This window comes from Garra rufa, chromosome 22, assembly GCF_049309525.1.
Source record: "Garra rufa chromosome 22, GarRuf1.0, whole genome shotgun sequence".
In the NCBI taxonomy this organism is placed as follows: domain Eukaryota; kingdom Metazoa; phylum Chordata; class Actinopteri; order Cypriniformes; family Cyprinidae; genus Garra; species Garra rufa.
The window spans coordinates 32,018,440-32,030,625 of record NC_133382.1 but is presented as its reverse complement, the minus strand read 5'-3'; the positions used below and the strand labels follow the sequence as shown (position 1 = coordinate 32,030,625).

At 36.3% G+C, this 12,186-nt stretch overlaps 1 protein-coding gene across 5 annotated transcripts in view; it reads left to right on the top strand.

The window, feature by feature from the left end:
- The window catches only part of slc38a10 (solute carrier family 38 member 10), a 36,922-nt gene that overhangs the window by 17,134 nt on the left and 7,602 nt on the right, over window positions 1-12,186 (top strand). For all 5 annotated transcript variants that reach the window (XM_073828288.1, XM_073828291.1, XM_073828289.1 and 2 more), the window contains exons 9-13: window positions 83-265; window positions 2,579-2,690; window positions 5,079-5,185; window positions 8,042-8,204; window positions 11,950-12,123. In XM_073828288.1, the coding sequence (XP_073684389.1) occupies window positions 83-265; window positions 2,579-2,690; window positions 5,079-5,185; window positions 8,042-8,204; window positions 11,950-12,123 (739 nt within the window). The remainder of the gene's footprint in view (window positions 1-82; window positions 266-2,578; window positions 2,691-5,078; window positions 5,186-8,041; window positions 8,205-11,949; window positions 12,124-12,186) is intronic.

The window sequence follows — 12,186 nt, the reverse complement described above, 5'->3', positions numbered from 1 at the left end:
GTTTCATTTTGTCTCAAGTGTTATGCCGATTTGTCCTTCACAAGTCTCAAAGACTCAAATGCTCTGTGCTGTATTCCTCCAGGTGGGCTTCTTCGGTTATGTCAGCTTCACAGATAACATTGCCGGGAACGTACTGATGAACTTTCCATCTAACCTGGTAACGGAAATGATCCGTGTGGGCTTCATGATGTCTGTGGCTGTGGGCTTTCCCATGATGATCCTGCCCTGCAGACAGGCCATCAACACCATGCTATTCGAGCAGCAGGTAACAGTTTTACAAAAACAGGTTTTCAAACCTTTTGGTGCCAGGGACCCCCAAATATGAAGTTTTCCTTGCAACTGGCCCCCTTTTTAAAATATATATAGATAGCAATATGTGACCCTGGACCACAAAACCAGTCATAAGGTTAAATTTGACAAAACTGAGATTTATACATCATATGAAAGCTCAATGAATAAGCTTTCTATTGATGTATGGTTTGTTAGGATAGGACAATATTTGACTGAGATACATCTATTTGAAATCAGAAATCTGAGGATGCAAAAAAATCAAAAATACTGAGAAAATCACCTTTAAAGTTGTCCAAATTAGGTTCTTAACAATGCATATTACAAATCAAAAATTACATTTTAACATGTTTACAGTAGGAATTTTACAAAAAATCTTCATGGAACATGATCTTCACTTAATTTCTTAATGATTTTTGGCATAAAAGAAAAATCTAAAATTTTGACCCATGCAATGTATTTTTGGCTATTGCTACAAATATACCCCAGCGACTTAAGACTGGTTTTGTGGTCCAGGGTCACATATATTTTTATCTATAATAGCTATTTATACTGTAATATATACACTACCAGTCAAATGTTTTTAAACTGTAAGATTTTTAAAGAAGCCTGCATTTATTTCACCAAAAGTAAAGCAAAAACAGTAATATTGTAAAATATTTTTACTATTTAAAATAACTTCTTTCTATTTGAATATATTTTAAAATGTAATTTATTCCTGTGATCAAAGCTAAATTTTCAGCATCATTACTCTAGTCTTCAGTGTCACACGATCCTTAAGAAATCATTCTAATATGATGATTTTCTGTTCATGAAACCTTTTTTTTTTTATCATTATTTAAAACAGTTTTAAATATTACAAATACTACAGTACATTTTTATTCAGGATTCTTTAACTAATAGAAAGATCCAAAGATCAGCATTTATCTGAAATAAAAAGCTTTTGTAACATTATGCCCTCAATTCAATTATACACCATTCAAAAGCTTGTCAGTATAATGTTTTTTAATTATAGAAATGAATCATTTTATTTAGCAAGGATGCTTTAAATTGACCAAAAATTATGTTAAAGACAAATATAATGTTACAATAGATTTCTATTTCAGATAAATGCTATTTGTTTGAACTTTCTGTTTATCAGAGAAACATGAAAACAATTCTACTCAGGTGTTTTCAATAAATTACTTTTGAAAATATATTCAAATAGAAAACAGTTTAAAAAAAAAAAAGAAATAAATGCAGGCTTGCTGAGCACTTTCATTCAAAAACTTAAAAAATCTAAAGCCTTTGACTGGTAGTGTGTGATATATATATATATATATATAATTAATATTATTATTATTATTTATTTTTTTTTTTTTACATTTTTCTACACTACTTTTGTCACTAGACTTACACTAAACCCCCTTGTGGTCCCTTTTGGGTCCTTGGGTGACTGCTTTTCTAACCCCAACACTTCTTTTTTTATTGCATTTACTATTTACATTTGTGATCCTGAACAGTGTATATTTTTTTTGAAGTTGAATTAAGACAGGACTGTGACTTCTGACTGGTTAGAACTGGTTGTACATAAAAACAACGACATCTATTTTGTCCACCAAATTAACCCATAATATATACCCGTCTTTTTTAAACATACCAAAACTCTTGGCCCATGTTTAAAATTATTTACTTGGCACCATCTGGACATTGTCTGGATAAACTCAGGTGTCTCCTCCTTCCTGATGCACATAAACTGCACCAGCTGCAGAAGTATTTTGCTAAATTTAATGGACTCAATAAAGACTTCATTGAGCCTAACAGATTTACACGGGGCTGATGTCAGACCCAAAGTCTGGTCTCAGTCAGCATGCATTTGCCTGCTCTGTCCCTCAATATGGATCCCTTGAGATCCAAAGTCCACCGCTCAGACACCAGTGATCCAGCCTCCACGGACAGCAAACTGCTAGGGCACTGAGAGATTCAGGAGGAAATAAAAGGAGCTGGATTGATGAGAACAGGTCCAGATCTCCTCCATAAACCAGCCAAGACATTGGCTCGCCGTCTCACCACCGCTGCCACGCTGAATCAGCTCAAATCACGGCTGGATTCGCGGTCGGGCAAAGGGTTTTATGCTGTCGTTAAATCTGGCATTTTGACAACAGAGCGGAGGGGGGTTTATGAAGCTTGCATGCCAAACCCAATATCCTACATGCATTTCACTTGTTCAGCCATAACAGAAGCTTGGAGAGCTACATGTGTGCCTGGAATCTAGTAACAGGTTTGTGCTCTGTTTGTCTCTGTTTTTCAGCAAAAGGATGGCACCTTTGCTGCCGGTGGGTATATGCCACCTCTTCGCTTCAAGAGCATCACTCTTTGCATCGTTTTTGGCACCATGTTGGGCGGCATCCTCATTCCTAACGGTAAATCTGTTTATGTGTGCGCATAAGTTTCACTCTCCCTAATACCCCCATGACGTCACACCCCACTTCATCTACTCTTTTAAAATATCTCTCCGTCAATCACTCCTTATCCTTCCTCTCTATACCGTCCATTCATTATCAGCGGAACAGGATGATAAAGATGTGTGTTTTAGGCAATGGTGGGGTGGGCCATGTTTTATTCATTCTTCATGGAGATTGGCTGTCGCTGGCTTGGGCTCCATTTGGCTCAGCGGGCCCAATTAGACTAATAGAGAAGGGAAGGTGAGACTCGCGGAGACGATTGAATGGGGGAAAGGCATAGCTCTGTCCTCCATGACGGCTTCGTTGGCCACCGGCGTGTCCTCGCGGCCACAAATCCAACCATAGGGAAGCAGACACTGCAGGGCATAAATTTGAGTAAAACAATATGGCTGCTCTCAGGATGAAAAACACCCCCTGGGCCCACTGCCCAGCCTTGCAACACAAGGGCAGCGTGGAGGAAGGATGGTAAGAGGCAGATAGAAGGATGAGGGGGGAGCGTGTGATGGAGCGGTCTGGGGAGAAAGACTGATGGAGGATGGATGTGGTGATTCAGGAGATGAGATGGTGTAGATTGCCTGTGCCATTTTTTCCGGTTTAAACTGCCTCCTCATGCTGGGGCTGAATATAGTGCAGGTTGGAATAGATTTGTACACTTACTTGCTTTTTTAGTTTTGATTTATATCTTAGAGAAATTAGCCACCTAAGGCTGTGCATTACAGTCATTTTTACAACTGTTAAAATTGTACGTTACAGTAAGCGTCAAAGTTAGTAAGTTTAAATATGTTATTACATTAGTTCAGACTTGGGTTTAATAGGAAATGTTTCTTGAGCACCAAATCAACTTATTAGAATGATTTCTGAAGGATCATGTGTCACTGAAAACTAAAGTATTTCTTCCTAGAAATTTAGATTTGCCTTCACAAAAGTAAATTACAAGTATTTTAAATAGAAAACAGAAAAAATTTCACATTAATGCATTTGACTCTTTTTTTATATCAAATAAATGCTGCCTAGGTGAGCATAAAAAACTTTTTTCAAATACATTTTTTGAAGTTTTAAAAACTGCTTTTTTCTTTTAAAAAAATGTGATCCTACACCATAAAACCAGTCATAAGGGCCAGTTTTCTGAAGATTTATGCATCATCTGAAAGCTGAATAAATAACTTTCTATTGGTTTGTTAGGATAGGACAATATTTGGCTGAGATACAGCTATTTAAAAATCTGAGGGTGCAAAAAATTCTGAATATTGAGAAAGTCGCCTTTAAAGTTGTCCAAATGAAGTTCTTAGTAATGCATATTACTAATCAAAAATAAAGTTTTGATGTATTTATGGTAGGAAATTTACAAAATGTGTTCATGGAACATGATCTTTACTTAATATCCTAATGATTTTTGACTTTGAAAAATTTTATATAAATAATTTTGACCCATACTATGTATCGTTGGCCATTGATATAAATATACCTGTGCTACTTGCGACAGGTTTTGTAGTCCACGGTCACAAATACTCTTCAAAAGTTATTTGTTTTTGCCTAATAATTACACCACCAGACATTTTACAAGTCATTTAGAAACTTACATTTAGAGAAGGTGTTATGAGCAATTAACAATGAGTACAAGTAGAATTCTGATAGCATTATTGGGTGATTTAATAATTACAGTTTTTAATTGCAAAGTGCTTACACAAATCTATTCTTTCAAGTAATATAGATCATTAACCTTACCTTTGTTTTGTTCTTGTAATGTAGCAACTTAATACATTAATATAGAATTCAAATATGTATGGGCTATTTTACAGCTTCAGATATGATTTGTCGAATACTAACACAAATATGATTTGTCTAATACTTACAAAATACTATTTTTCCAAGTAATGTAGTTCATTAGCCTTACATTTGTTTTGGTTTTGTAACATTGCAACTTAACACATTAATATTGTATTTGTGGGATATTTTACAGCTTCAAATATGACTTGAAGTCCTATGTCCAATCATATTTTATACCTGGATCTACTGGTTGTATACTGTGATTTTTAGATGCTTTATTAATGCATGCGAAGGTGAGTGTCATTGCTACTATTGCTTTAAATTAGGATTAGGGGTTTGTTGAATCAAATACATTTGTAATCATTAAACGTATATATTAGTTATAACTAATATCATCTATTTTTTTATTCATCATATTTAGAGACCAGGATACCACTCGAATCATTTAGCAATGCGCTAGCAAACACTAATCAACGGCCTCAAGACCTTAGTGGCATGTAGTTCACATACAGTTTTGTACAAATCTTTGGTTGCAGAATGGTTCTATAAAATAATTGTATATTTGTGTGTTTGCCATAGTGGAGACCATCCTGGGTCTGACTGGAGCCACCATGGGCAGTCTGATCTGCTTCATCTGCCCAGCTCTCATCTACAAGAAGATCATGAAGAACGCCTGGACTGCACAGGTACAGCACACTAAGAGACTTCATCCAAAAATTGACCTCAAATGACCCCAAAAGGGAAAAGAATCTAAAGAGAGTGCATAAATTTAGTCCGTTTGAAATCTGATGTGATCTGAAATAAGAAGCATACACTGGAATTGTGTGTGAGGGGGAAAAGGCAGCTGCTCCTCTCTCTTTGTAATGGAGTTTGTCATTAATTTTGATATCCTGCGAGTGCATTGACTTGCTGTGTGGAGTCATTCCCACAGTGTGTGTGCTGGCACTGTGCCTCAGGCTGTGCCCCCTCTGTCTCCTGCCCAAATTACAGATGCCTTTACTCTTTCACAATAGAGTGAAAGCAACTGAGGTCTCATCTTCGATGATGTGTAACCACAATGCTGATGTCTTCCTCACCTCTTTTACATTTTGTGGTTTGGGAGCAGCCAACACACTGATGTTCATTGTTCTTCAGTGCCAACCATGCCACACTTCCATGCCCATGAGTCTCTGCCCACAGGATTACTTCCCAAACACTGGAGTCCACCCAAATGGGTGGCCTTCCTGATATTGGGGTGAGGACCATTCCAAAAGAGCTTCTTGTCATAACGAGCGCAGCAGATGTTTGTGTTGGCATGAGCGGATGATGCCACTCTGCCTTGTCTCATGCCAAGCAGCCTGACATGTCCAGGTCCACCACTGCACAAAGAATACCCACAGATCAGGGGCAGTGGAACTGGGAGGGACCCGCTTTAATAGATTTCATCAGCGTTTGGGGCACCGTTAATGTGACTGTAGGACATTATTGTAGATTGGATGCCAGCGACACCCTTGCCAGCTTTGTATATTGAATTTTAAACCGCTAAAATTAAATGTGCACTGATTCTATTGGAATTTAAACAGTTTTATTAGGAATGGCGGGAAATTGATTCTATCGTTTACAGATTTGAATCAAATCACAGATTTGTTTTGCATACAAAAAGGCAGAAGTCTACTGTGAGAGTATTGTAACACTGAGGCAGTTTAGAGAGAGCACACTTTACTGCTTGAGCAGTGGAGGATCTATATGGAAGCCCGTTTCCACCACTAAATGAAAAAAAAATTATAAAGTTATTGCAAAAATTAAGTTATTGCAACTTTTTATCTTACAATTCAAACTCGGAATTCTGACTTTTTTTCATAATTGAGATATAAACTTACAATTGCGAGTTATAAAGTCAGAATTGCGAGATATAAACAATTCTGACTTTTTTTCTCAAAATTGTGAGATATAAACAGGGAATTCTGAGGAAAAAAGTGCAATTGCAAGATATAAAAAAAGTCATAATTGCGAGTTTATATTTCAAAAATCTGACTTTATTTCTTAGAACAGCGACTTTATTTCTCAGAATTGCAAGTTTATATCTCACAATTCTAAAAACAAAAAGTCATAATTGCGAGCTTATATTTCACAATTCTGACTATTTCTCAGAACTGCAACTTTATTTCCCAGAATTGTGAGTTTATATCTCACAATTCTAAAAAAAGAATTGTGACAATTCTAAAAAAAAGAATTGTGACAATTCTAAAAAAAAGAATTCTGACAATTCTGACTTTATTTCAGCGACTTTATTTTCCGAATTGCAAGTTTATATCTCACAATTCTAAAAAAAGAATTGTGAGAATTCTGACTTTATTTCAGCGACTTCATTTCTCAGAATTGCGAGTTTATACCTCGCAATTCTAAAAAAAAAAGTCAGAATTGCGAGTTGGTGTTATGCAGTAGTAAGAAAAAGTTATGTTTGCAAAAATAACCATTTTATTTAGCAGTTTTATCTTTTCAGAAGTTTTATTTTAGTATTAGGACTTTTTGTTTTTGTACTGAGTAATTTTACTTTGTCTCAGGGCTGCATAATATTCATAATATTGAGTTGACAAAACTGGGAAGAAAAAAAACATATTTCATGGTTTACATTTGATTGACTGTTTATCACAGTCATTAATACCTGTGAGTTATACACGTTAATAATTAATTGTGATGTCTTTAATCTAATAAACATGGTCTTATTAACATGAAAAGATTAAATTCTCTTTTTATATATGCAATATTTAACAGATATTCAGTGTTGGGCAATAACTAGTTACAGCGTTGTTAATTTAATTACAAAATATAAATAAATGAAATGGTTATAGTTACTGAGAAAAAAATGTGTAATTAAATTACAGTTACTTATAAAAATGTTAACAATTACAAAGGGGGTTTGAATACTTTTTGTATTAATATTTACTATTTCTTATGATTTTAAATCTGTATTTAACCTCAGAATGATCTCAAAGTAAAAAGAGGTGATAAAGTCTGATTTTGTGCCTGAAATTGAATTATTATAATCTTATTTCAAGAGATGAAGGATTTTAAAAGTTGGTTTGATTGCTACTGTTGTTCTTATTTGTAAGTTGCTTTGGATGAAAGCATCTGCTAAATGACAAAAAGTAATCAAATGTAATCAGTTACATTAATAAAGTAATTGATATAGATACACTCCTTACTACATTTTAAATAGGGTAACTTGTAATCTGTAACCTATTACATTTCCAAAGTAACCTTTCCAAAAACTGAATATTTATATATTTAACCTTCTGATGCTGTGATATAATTTCCAGCCTTTTTTTAGACTTGTTCATTATAATCTATGGAGTTACGCCACCTTTTTGATGTTATGTCCCACAAATATATTAAAATGAATTTTAATGCAGAAATTGATTACATATTATTTATAGATGTGGTGCATTTAAGTCTTCATCTGTTTAAATTGCAGCTTTGCAAATGCATTTCATAAAGCCACACAAAATCTTTTACTGAAATATGTTCTTTTCTCTTAATTTCTCCCTTCATCTCTTTTTAAGCTGGTTCTGTGGGTCGGCCTCGGCATCCTGCTCATCAGTACCTTCACCACGCTATCCATTTCCTCCAACGAGCCACAGAAAGTAAACCCCCTTCCGGATATCCCTGCAAAAACCGAGGACAAGCCTCCCATCCTCGTCGTCCCTGATTTGCCTAAAGTCGCAGGTACATCTATGCTTTATATTTCTGAAGAGAAAGTTATCACTTGACAAATGACACAAAATAGAAAAGGAAAGTTCAGAAAGGACAAGTCATAATGAGAAAAAGAGAAAGAACAGTAAAGGAGCACAAATGATGAGCTCCAGTAGCAGGCTTCTCTTTGAGTCGGTGACCTGAATGACGCCCTTCAAACCTGAGCGCTCGCTGTCCCAGAGCAGCAGTGAAACGGCCGGTGGCGTTTTCCCGTTATGGCTCCGGTCAGGGGAGGGGAGATGGGAGGGCATCCAAATCTGAGAGAGGGCAGAAAAGACAGTGTTCGCCTCCAACACGAGCCGATACAGGACGGAGGCTCATAAAAAGGCAGATACCGGGAGCGTCCCAACAACTTCATCCACCATTACCTCTCCTTTTCTGTTCTGCCACTCCTCCTTCCTCTCCCTCTCACTCCCTCCTGCTGACTGACACTGGCATTTATCATTGAGCAGACACCCACTTCCACACCTGTTTCCTGTTTACGGCGTGCTGGTGAGGGCAGCTGTGTGAAAACGCGGGGCTCAGTGAGCGAGTGAGTGGAACATGGGGCCCGCGGGCATGTAGAGGTGTGCGTTTGCAGTTGTATGAGTGCGCACATGCACCCCACCCCCTTTTCTGTACACTCTTTCTTACTTTACAACTCCCTGTTTCTCTTCGCTCGCTCTCATAGATAATGTTTATCAAAACTGCTATCCGTTCTCATTTGCAATGTGTAACTCCTTTTTGCGTATGCATAAATGCTGTCTTACAGATTATCTGTTACGCTAGTACACTACAGGCTCAGGTTAAAGGAAGGTGTGGACATTGTAAATATTCAAAGGCTGTTTTGCACAGGACGAGTGGCAAGGTTATATGGAAAGCACTGGAGCATCCATCTCATACCCTTATTAGAAATCTCCTCTACGGTTCGGCTCGTGTCTTGTTGGTCTTTCATACTCTGCTGCCCTCTACTGGTGTTTGTGTGACACTCTCAAGGGATATTTGAGCACTGGGTTGTAGCGGAAAAGGAATATTGTATAACCATGGCTAGTTCAAGAGATAAGTTCATTGGTTTGAGACTCACATTTTAAAAACGCCCTCTGAATATGCATATGTGACCTTGAACCACAAAACCAGTCTAAGTAGCACAGGTATATTTGTAGCAATAGCCAACCACTATCTTGGTCAAAATTATACGTTTTTCTTTTATGCCAAAAATCATTAGGATATTTTGTATAGATCATGTTCCATGAAGATATTTTGTAAATTTCTTACTGTAAACATATAAAAACTTTTTGATTAGTAATATGCTTTGCTGAGAAGTTCATTGGAACAACTTTGAAGGCGATTTTCTTGCACCCTCAGATTCCAGAGATTTCCAAATAGTTGTATCTCGGCCAAATATTGTCCTATCCTAACAAACCATACATCAATGGAAAGCTTATTTATTCATTTATCTTATACAATTTCAAAGAATTGACGATTATGACTGGTTTTGTGGTCCAGGGTCACATATATCAAAATGGAACCTGTTTGCTTTTAATACACATTCCTGGTCTTATTTTGATGTGCTATTTCAAAGAAGAATATTTTTCATTATTGTAGTTTATTCAAATGTATTAATCTGTTTCTGAAACAACTTTACTTTTTGAATAATGCCAAACCCTCTTATTTGTCAACTCTAACCACCAGTAGCATTCAGAAATGTAGGGTTAGGAAGATTTTGTAATGTTTTTGTAAGAATTCTCCTTTTCTCATTATGGCTGCATTTATTTAAAAGAAAATAACTTTTCTTTTTTAATATATTTAAAAGTGTGATTTATTCCTGTGACGTCAGCTGAATTTTTAGTATTCGTTATTGCAGTTCACATGATCCTTCAGAAATGAATCAAAGATGCTGATTCGGTTCTCAAGAAATGTTTCTTATTAATACCAGTGCTGAAAACAATTGTGATGCTTAATGTTCTTTATGGAAATGTTGATACATTTTTCAGTATTCTTTGATATATAGAAAGTTCAAGTTACTTAAAATATAAATATTTTGTAATACTATAAAAGTCTTTACTCTCACTTTTGAATAATTTCATATACAGCTGAAGTCAAAAGTTTACATACACCTTGCAGAATCTGCAAAATGTTAATCATTTTACCAAAATAAGAGTAATCATTCAAAATGCATGTTATTTCTTTTTATTTAGTATTGATTTGAATGATATATTTCACTTAAAGGTTGTATCAGCGATTTCTAGCCTGAAACATAAAGTGTCAAATTCAGCTGACCTTTCATCACGATCCGCTCACTGCCTGCCCCATAAATTGTCTGTGAAAAAAACGCGTCTCTCTGGTCAGCCTAGGGTCCGAGATATGCCAAAAAAAACAATCGGCACTACCAACCTTTCCACAGATAAACAAACAGTGTTCCAACCAATCAGCGTCAGGGGTTTGGTGTTGTGGACTTTCGCTCCGCCTCCCTCACATCCCTGCACCAGTAGGAAAGTCCACAACGCCAAACCCCTGACACTGATTGGTTGGAACACTGTTTGTTTATCTGTGGAAAGGTTGGTAGTGACGATTGTTTTTTTGGCATATCTCGGACCCTAGGCTGACCAGAGAGACGCGGTTTTTTCACAGACAATTTATGGGGCAAGCAGCGAGCGGATCGTGAAGACAGGTCAGCTGAAATTGACACTTTATGTTTTAGGCTAGAAATCGCTGATACCACTTTTTAAAAGATGTTTACATATAGTCCACCAAAAAATAAGCATTGAGTTGAAAAAAAAAAATGACCCCGTTCAAAAGTTACATACACTTCATTTAGAATATGTTTAGTCATAGTTGTTCATGAGTCCCTTGTTTTTCCTGAACAGTTAAACTGCCCTGTGTTCTTTAGAAAAATCCTTCAGGTCCCACTAATTCTTTGTTTTTTCAGCATTTCTGTGTATTTGAACCCTCTCCAACAATAAGTGTATGATTTTGAGATCCATCTTTTCTCACTATGGACAACTGAAGGACTCATATGCAACTATTACAGAAGGTTCAAACACTCACTGATGCTTCAGAAGGAAACATGATGCATTAGGAGCCAGGGGTGTAAACTTTTGAACGGAATGAAGATGTGTACATTTTTCTTATTTTGCCTAAATATCATATTCTTTTCTAAAATCATATTTAGTACTGCTACTTACATGTTTCATTTCAGTTAAATTTACTCTAATCTTTAAATTCAAAAAGTTTTCACCCCTGGCTCTTAATGGATCATGTTTCCAAACTTTGGACTGGTAGTTAAAAAAAACACCAACTAACTGTAGTGATCCATACTGTTATAGGATGCTAATTTTTAACAGTTCTGCCTTCCGTTTTTTTTCTTGTTTCACTCAAAAAAGTCAGATTAAAAAACTAAAATAGCTTGTGTGTGCTGTTTCATGTTGACTTCATCTTTACACAGCCATAATGAAGACCTATGCAGTGTTAACATAATTTACCTTGATTCTGGTTTGTCTGGTCCCAAAGTAGGGTCTTCATCAAAGTAACTTGAGTTACACTGCAAACTACATCTGACAAGCCTCAGGCAAAAACTAATTAAAGAACAAAAAATGAAACTTTGAGACTGCCATTAAAAAGCCACATGAAGCCTGAGAGCCATGGGTGTGGGATAAATTTGACTAGTCTTTCACCCTGCACAGAAACTTGACATTATTTTTTTTGTACATTGTGACATATCTAATCTGTATGTTTCTAGTGCAAGAGAATAGAGTGGAACCTGATCCAGGAGAGAAGCCAGATAGGCCACCAATTGAAGTTGAAAAGCCAGCAGAAAAGGCAGAAGCAGAGCCCCCTCAAATTAAAGTACCTGTGGAAGTGGTTGAGCAAAAGAATAAGGAGGAAAAGGTTCAGCTGGACCGCCCTGAAGCAGGTAATGCTGAATAATTTAGATGGTTTTGTGACATATGAGAACATGTGTGACGTATGAGAACAG